The sequence below is a fragment of the Salmo salar genome, chromosome ssa17 (assembly GCF_905237065.1).
Source record: "Salmo salar chromosome ssa17, Ssal_v3.1, whole genome shotgun sequence".
Classification (NCBI taxonomy): domain Eukaryota; kingdom Metazoa; phylum Chordata; class Actinopteri; order Salmoniformes; family Salmonidae; genus Salmo; species Salmo salar.
The window spans coordinates 225,159-233,945 of NC_059458.1; the positions used below are offsets into that span (position 1 = coordinate 225,159).

Here is an 8,787-nt window from a genome sequence, read left to right on the forward strand (position 1 = left end):
AAAACAACTAGGTTGAAGTGTAAACATATAGGTAGAAGCTCTGAGCACCGCATGGTGTGTCACCTTCAAACTGCTGGTGCTGGTAGGAGAACAGAGTATCCACAACACAGGACTGGTCAAAGCATCTTCCACTCTCCAGCCACAGTGCTCTCCTGTTGAGATGAGACATTGTAGTGTCCTAGACACACAGATCAGTTTTCCCCCTTTTTTCTTTCTTCATCAGAAGAAACATCAGATAATGGGAATTTTGTTACTGTAGCAAACAGTATGTTTACACTGATTCAATGTCCCAAAGTATTCATATGAACACAGGGTTCTCTAATGGACAATTAGTCGAAGGAAATCTAATTATGCGTAAGGACGTTAAAAAAAAGTAAGTGTATAAGTAATACAAAAGGAACATGTTGGCCATCGTTCTTGCTGTTAGCTTCGAAAGGGTTAGTAAAATATATTTTCAGAGTCTATCTTTAGCCAAATGTTCTGAGAACAGAAACATCATCAGGTTTGAGACAATGTGAACTTCATGCCACCTTGCGACATTTTGTGTTTGTATGTGTGTGTGGCCGTGCATGTGAGAAACAAAGAGAGAGAGAGAGAAAGAGAGAGAGAGAGAGAGAGAGAGAGAGAGAGAGCGAGAGAGTGACCAGAGACCAGAATAGAGAGAGAGCCCAAAGAGTGAAAGTAACACCTACAGTATGTCAGATGTTGTAATTCACTCAGCTATTCGTATGCAAATTCCTACCTGTCCCGAACATGTCCTGGTAGCCAATTGGGGAGGGATAAGGATAGGACAAGGAAGCTGACAGCATAAAATAACCACTGCTGGGGCAGCACCTTGGTGTGTGTGTGGGCTGGAACTTTTTTAAAGTTTTGGGAAGCAAAAGAGTACAGCTTCTAGCACTGAAAATAACACTCCACTCATTTGTGTAGAGAAACACAGCTAGCTACCTCACCTACCTGAAGTCAACTGAGAGGAGAGAGAGAGAGAGAGAGAGAGAGAGACGACACCTCCCATCCTGGTCGGAACCCAGTCCATAGCTCTGGTAGGAAACCATGCTGAGCATTGCTAGGCAACCAGCTTTGCTTCTATGTGTGTTAGTCGCTGTTATACTGACACAATAGCGCAATCAAAACAATGGTTGAAATGGCTAGGCTTAGAAGTGAATTGGTGTTTTGGCTATGCAGACAGTGGGTATTCGAACTGTAACAAAGCAATGTAGGCACAACTTTAGGTGTCTTTCAGACTAGAATGTGATGGTTTGATTCATTTGTCTAACTGTGTGTCAAGCTTTGATTGCCTGTAATGCTCATTGAGCATTAGAAAAAACTGTTACAGTGCCGTACATACAGCGTTAAAGAAGATGACTGAATATACATTAGGCTTTAAATAACTGTGTGGCTTGCATTTGAAGTCCTAAAATAAATGGCATACACTTTTGTTTACAAAGTAAATGTGATCATGGACAAATGTACTCCTCATGGGATCTGTTTTGTTTTGAGATACAAACTGCCCCTTTGAAAGAGAAGTAAAACAAATGTTGGTAAGCTCCTTTTATAATCAAATCCAATTGTAATGGTCACATATACATGGTTAGCAGATGTTATTGCGAATGTAGTGAAATGCTTGTATATCATAGTAATATGTGACAAGGTGCAGTACATCTACACACTAGTGTACTGTAATCACCTCACATGGGTTGTAACTTAAATCCGTTGAGATAAAACTCCACAGAGGGATTCTCCAGAAGCTTCAGTATAGGAAAGTGTGACCTGCCTGCACTTGTTTACTGCTTACCAAAAGTTACATTGGTCAGTGATCATTTGTTTGTCTGTTTACTTCCTTCATCTGTAAGCCTATCATCATGATTGTAGGTAATTATCTATACAATTCGTTTTTTATTTTTTGGGCTGATAAGATGCACAGGTAGTGAATATTGATCAGGGGCAAGTTTCCCAAAAGCTTTGTCTAGCTAACATGGAACTGTATTACTCACTACTGAATAGTTCACACATTGGATCATTAATAAGTTAATCTTGAACAGACCAGGAGATTGTAGTAAATAGAAACTGCTACCTGATGATAGGGACATGCCAAACTAAACGGTCAGGAAATACAATACCTGCAGTCTACGTCCATGAAGACAAGCAGTCTTCAGACTACTCAGACCAGACGGTAGGCAGACAAATAGTAGACAGCACTGAGAGTTAACACAAAGCATGCAGGTGGTGAGACTTGGCATCCTGAGCTGAACCAAAGCCATGGCCTAAACTGCCAAGTGCCACATACCTCTAGTGAAATCTCACTCGGGGATCTTGTTCTTGGGAAACTGCTTTTGTTTAGAATTGAGGAAGACTTGGTATAATTTATGTTTCTCATTCAGCTTGTCACTGTGCCCACATAGGTCATGTACTGTAAAACATGGTGTTGTACAGTTATTTGGTGTCATTGTTTTTATTGGCCATCATAATCCAGCCTTTTCCAGGTAGTGGTCAATAAAGAGAAGCTGAATATAGGTCACAGTATAAAGAGCTGAGTATATTGTTTGTCAAACTGAAGCTGCAGATGAGCACTATGACAACTTTTCCCAGACAGACCATATTTGTTTATAATACGCTCCTACAATATAATAAAGCAGATTACATTGTCACATTAAATATTCAATCCAAAATTAAGATGTTTTCAGATTTCAAAAGTGTGCTGATTTTGAGATGAGCTGTCCCTGGAAGCACCTATCACTGAACAATAATTGATCTCAAATTATACATTTACTATAGATGCTCCAAAAAGTTAGACTCCAGGTAGGCATTCTCTTCCACAAAGTCGAGATAAATGCACTACAGTCTAGACAACAGTAAAACATGTGACCAGGCCATTACAAGTACAGTGCTGCAACAACTCCACCTTGTCATTGGCCTCAGTGCCGACCTGCAATTCTAATGTACTGTATATTTACATATAACATGCAAATATAGTTGTGGTGAAGTATTTTCTCAACAACAGTTAAATGAATGTAGCCATGTTGTTGGCACACTATTAACATTTCACGGGCAGTCCTTTATGGTGGGGTTACGGAGAAGATACAGTGGTTCACCTGCTGTGCACTACAGACGTCTTCCCATAGATATTCAAATAACTAATGATTGATACTATTTATGTTGTATTTACTTTTACAATAACACTTCATTACCAATTCTTTAGAACTTTATTTGAACTTGTTTTTAAACTTTAAACGTGTCATTACAGTCAAAGTTGATCTGATCATGGCATTGGGAAGTGTTTTATTTCTTCATTTATTTCTCCAGTATACAGAACTATAACGGCTATTGTCTACCCTATTGAATAAGCATATTGCATATTGCATACTCGATGAAGCATTCCTTCATATGTATACTATTCATTAATTGGCATTAGCAACTATAATTACCTGAGTATCATTTTTTTACATTTACATTTTAGTCATTTAGCAGACGCTCTTATCCAGAGCGACTTACAGTAGTGAATGCATACATTTCATAATTTTTTTTTTTCTGTGCTGGTCCCCGTGGGAATCGAACCCACAACCCTGGTGTTGCAAACACCATGCTCTACCAACTGAGCTACAGGGAAGGTATCACAGCACTATTAATATGTGTTGACATCCTAAGGGGATGTAGTTCTGAAAAAAAAGGAACTGCACTGTAACCTAATATATTTAAAACATAGACATGTAATTTATAGGAAGAGCTTGTTGTATCTGGGTTGTCAATCATGCATGTCCTGCAGGCGTTTCTGCACTAAATTGTCGAGTTCTCCGGTATTAACACATCATTGTGTGACTGACTCATTTCATTCAACTATCAGAAGAACAAATAGGCCTTTATGTATGCAAAACAGACAGACATACAGATCCATCACTTTGCAAATACACGTTAAGGACGGCGAGCATGTCACCCAATCACTCCCATGCTGTCTTCACACTGACTCTCTTTGTCATCCTGTTTCACATCTGTCAATGTCGTCATATAGAAACATACCCTATCTCAACTCAGATACCCAGATTTGGGAAAGACACAGTTTGTTTGCACCGTGTGTGATTACAATGTAACCTACCAATCATCTTGTTCAGGGTTTTACTCCATACTGAATGTATGTGTCTTCTCCCCAGCTCTGGACCATGGTCCGTCATACCACCTGTATCATGAGCATCCCTTCCACTGCCAGCATTGAGAGCCAGCTGCCGACAACATGGAGCTCCTACCCCTGCTCAGACAGTGAGGACTAGTTTGGTTGCTCAATTCAGTGAATTGCTCTGCTGGTTTAATTATTTACAAATACCTGGGCTAGCCAGAGTTCAAATGTTTTTGTTACACCCCCAACACATTCAAAGTATGAAAAATAACACTTAATCTCTACCTTTACCCCTAACTCCAGTTTCCACAGTGATGCCTGGTTACACCAGTCGCCTGTGGTCCCAGGACTCCCAGCCTCAGTATTGGTCGAAGTATCAGGTGTGGGAGTGGCTGCAGCAGATGCTGGATATGCACCAGATCGACGCTGCCACCATCCCTTTCCAGAACTTTGATGTGGACGGACGTCAGCTGTGCAGCATGACCTACCAGGACTTCACCCGTGCTGCGGGCACCGTGGGGCCTATCCTCTACCACAGCCTCACCGAGCTCAAATGGAGCGGTGGGTTCACACACTGGGCTGTAATGTCCTCTGTTATTGTTATGTTTATCAGAATGAACGCCAGGTCAGGCCATGCATTGTTGAAACATACTGTGATAGATTAGGTCATCAAATGTTGAATGGTAGTATTTCATTTCAGTTAACACTTGAGGCGGTTAGAATACCACAAAAAACAGGAACAGCAAATTGTACCAGCGTAGGAGGATCAAGGATTTAGGAATTCAATATCAAGTTTGATTAACACTAAATAATGAAAGCCCATGTTGTTACTGTACGTGTAATGGTATTGCCCTTAAATGACCCCTTGTTTTTCCATGTCATCCCTACACAGGTCAGTATCCTGGTGTGGAGTTTTCACCGCTGGACGTTATCAAATCAGAGCCAGATGGTAAAAGCACCATAGACAAACACTGGCATGCATGAACACACAGAGTCATGTTCTTCAAGTCATCCCTAAGAAACTCCTCCAGTTATTACATATCTATGCATGTCTCAACTTGTTTGACACTAGTTAATTAATAAATGATGTAAGTTGAAACTAGTCTGTGATTAGACTAAACTCTTCAGATGGGCGGCAGGTAGTCTAAAGGTTAAGAGTGTTGGGCCAGTAACCAAAAGGTTGCTGGTTTGAATCTCCGAGCCTACTGGGTGAAAAATCTGACGATGTGCCCTTGAGCCATAGGCACGTAACTCTAGTTGCTCTGGATAAGAGTGTCTGCTAAAATGTTAAATGAATGTAATGCCTCTTAAGTGTACATGCAAGCTTAATGTGCTCTCCTGTTTTAGTAGATTTCCCTTGCCCATTCACAGAACCTAGCATCTATCCTGCAGGTAGGTACCACATTGGAATGGATAGAATTTTGGAGAAAGGTACAATTTTTAACTAACTTACAGACAGCATCATTTTTTACTTGTTGATATTTCTTTACTTTTTAGATATTTACGATCCCTCGTTTCAATCCCTTGCACCTGTGGCCTCACCCACTCCCTCCAGTCCAGGTAAGAAACAAGACCAAAGATGAGGACTGAAAACCTACAAAACATTATGTAAACACACTAATTGGAACGAGCAGCGATCCAAGGGATGACATCGACCTACAATAGCTTAGTCCCCAAAGAAAATATGACTTCATCGTGGTCCTTTGAAGTTCAATTGCTAGAGCATTGCGCTTGTAACGCCAGGATAGTGAGTTCATTTCCTGGGACCACCCATACGTAAAATGTATGCATGCATGACTGTAAGTCGCTTTGGATAAAAGCGTCTGCTAAATGGCATATATTATTATATTACTGAGCAAACAGAGTGGCAATACAAGGCTATTGAGTAAAGTCCATGAACGTTCAGTGATCATTTTGGGAAAGAGGCAGCTGAGTCTACTCCTTATCACCAAACTACATCACCACAACGTCACTGAGCAAACAATATATGACAATATAACTGAACAAACTCATCCTGTTTATGTTCCCCACACCCATGTAATTGTACAGTGTTGGGCTCCATGGAATTAATCTGAAATGCGTAAGACAGTGGTACAAAGGTTAGGCTAACATGTGTGGATTATTGATGGGGAAAAATCGATTCAATTACATATCGCAATATTATTTATTTGACTCCAAGTATTGATTTGTAAAAAAATAAAAACTATATCTACTGTAGGTAGCAATAGCTAGCGCTAATGGGCTGTACCTCCGCCGTATAGCCGGTATGTTTAATCCTATAACTTCCTCTTCAATGTAATGGCAAAATGTAGATTTCCGCCTAAATAGACACACTCAAAAGTAACTGCTATTCATGTTTAATTACATGATTACGACATGCAAAAACTTGCCATATTTGGAAAGAAGACATCTGGGAGATTGTGAGGAAATGATCAGAAGATAGGTAGGAGTTACACAGTTCAGAATTCACAAGATCAAGCACACACTAAATAAATAAAAAATTAAGTAATCTTTCATTGACAAGCTATAATTGAATTACTGATACTCAGAGCTGGAAACACATCAGATGGCTTCCACAAATTGTGAACAATATCTGAAAAAAATGGGATCGGTAGATCTAACAACTAGAAATGGGCAGATGTTTAAGTAAGTGGTGTCAGGTGTGGTAACGGGACGTTTCCAAGTCTCGGAGCCAGCTAGCAATAGTTCATATTACGCATTAAAGGTTCTAGGCCTTGCTTTGTCCCACCCAGGTCAACTGCATATCCTGGAAAGCGTTTTGCATATCCCAACTCCCCCTGAGAGTGGGGTCACAGCCAGGGTCTGCTATTGTCAAGTGCTACTCTGGAGCACTTAGGGTTAAGTACCTTGCTCAAGGGCATATCGACAGATTATTTCACCTTGGGGATTCAAATTAGTGACCTTTTGGGTACTGGACCAATGCTCTAACCACTCGGCTACCTGCTGCTGTAGGTTAGTTGGTTGGACTACTATGATGCTAGACCAACTTGTGGGTTCGATTGCCACCTTTACCAAATGTATTAAATGTCTTAATTTTTATTTGTTTTAAGCATCTGCTAAATTACCATATCTGTGTATTAAATTTACTTTCAGACACAAATAGATCTCACAGTCGCCCTCATCAGGTCAAAAAACACAGTGAGTAGTATTTACATGAACATCTTCAATACAATCGAATCATATATTTTAATATAAATGCTCAACATTTCGCCAATGCTATAACTGATAGTAGATGGTTCTAATTTCCACCACCTCTGTGTTTTTCCTCAGACCCCCGGGGGACCCACCTGTGGGAGTTCATTAGGGACATTCTGCTGAACCCAGAGCGGAACCCAGGCCTGATCAAGTGGGAGGATCGGACAGAGGGCGTCTTCCGCTTCCTCAAGTCAGAGGCCGTGGCTCAGCTGTGGGGCAAGAAGAAGAACAATAGCAGCATGACCTACGAGAAGCTCAGCCGAGCTATGAGGTAGAGACTGAAAGGATTAGGGTGGTTTCATGTTTATTTCCTGGTTCACATGTTAAGAAGGAAGTCATTTTGCTGTTCCGTTAAGGTCCCTGTTTATATCATTCCAGATATTACTACAAACGGGAAATCCTGGAACGTGTAGATGGACGAAGGCTGGTCTACAAGTTTGGAAGGAATGCACGAGGATGGAGGGAGTCAGAGAAGTGAAAGAGGACACCTCTCCACCATTTTGTGCCTTTTTTTAACCACCATGTGAAGATGTCTATTTATGTTATTTTGTTGGATTTTAATGTGTCGCTGTGATGTTTTACTATATATGTTGTTTCTTTTACAAAGAGGAGCAGAAAGCCTCATTGCAACTCTTGACATTTTTGGGAGTTTCTGTACGATATATTTACATATGGTTAAGAAAGACCATATTTTACATTTGACTGCTTACATTTTCCTGTTCAAAGAGTGATAACTATTTGCACTGAAAGCTATTTTTGATTGAACAGCAAAAAGCATTGACATATGGGGCGGCAGGTAGCCTAGTGGTTAGAGCGTTGGGCCAGTAACCGAAAGGTTGCTAGATTGAATCCCTGAGCTGTCAAGGTACAAATCTGTCGTTCTGCCCCTGACAAGGCAGTAAATCCACTGTTCCTAGGCCGTCATTGTAAATAAGCATGTGTTCTTAACTGACTTGCCTGGTTAACTCAAAAAATTGTAAAACTATAGATGCGTTATTTTAAATATTTCCAGCTTGTTGTACACATTTAAACTGTATAATGTTCTTTCCGAAGTATGTTTGATTGATGTGTTACGCAAGACATCTCCTTTAGTAAATATGAAACTCTTGTCTTCTTTGCATTCATCCTCTTCAAATTTGTTTTAGTTATGAATATGTAACAGATCTCACAATAGAACCACAACTTCCCTATTCATGTCAAGGATAAACAGAGAACTGTTTGGCCCAAACACAATGGCAGCTCAGGATAGTACGATAGAGCACATTCAGATGCAACAATGGGACATGCTGAAATTAGAGGATGTTCTGTGTGTGTTCTTCAAGATCTGATGCTGAGAAATGTCTTCTCATTTTGCCATGTCAACTCGTCTTCACCCATTTACTACGCTATGCTGTAAAAAGAAATGTGTAAATATCATATATGTATTTTAAATAATAAAGGATTTGTGTTTTTGAAATAACAGA

The 8,787-nt window shown here is 40.2% G+C and overlaps 1 protein-coding gene across 2 annotated transcripts; it reads left to right on the forward strand.

Moving 5' to 3' along the window:
- The first annotated feature begins 775 nt into the window (after window positions 1–775).
- LOC106561307 (ets homologous factor) lies at window positions 776–8,787 on the forward strand. 2 transcript variants are annotated; one of them, XM_014125119.2, is made up of 9 exons: window positions 776–1,043; window positions 4,146–4,251; window positions 4,412–4,669; window positions 5,001–5,057; window positions 5,456–5,500; window positions 5,606–5,668; window positions 7,223–7,267; window positions 7,400–7,595; window positions 7,703–8,787. In XM_014125119.2, exons 2-9 carry the CDS (start codon window positions 4,155–4,157, stop codon window positions 7,800–7,802), a joined length of 861 nt encoding a protein of 286 aa, XP_013980594.1. In that variant the 5' UTR covers window positions 776–1,043; window positions 4,146–4,154; the 3' UTR covers window positions 7,803–8,787. The 2 variants fall into 2 exon arrangements, with proteins under 2 accessions (XP_013980594.1, XP_013980595.1); XM_014125120.2 differs by having other exon boundaries at window positions 5,459–5,500.

What these genes read in the sequence shown, in the direction of transcription:
- LOC106561307 (XM_014125119.2), top strand. Translation starts at nt 4,155, where the DNA reads ATGGTCCGTCATACCACCTGTATCATGAGCATCCCTTCCACTGCCAGC. An exon ending in CTCCTACCCCTGCTCAGACA is followed by an intron (nt 4,252 to 4,411) that starts GTGAGGACTAGT and finishes CCCTAACTCCAG; the next exon opens with TTTCCACAGTGATGCCTGGT. An exon ending in ACCCACTCCCTCCAGTCCAG is followed by an intron (nt 5,669 to 7,222) that starts GTAAGAAACAAG and finishes ATTTACTTTCAG; the next exon opens with ACACAAATAGATCTCACAGT.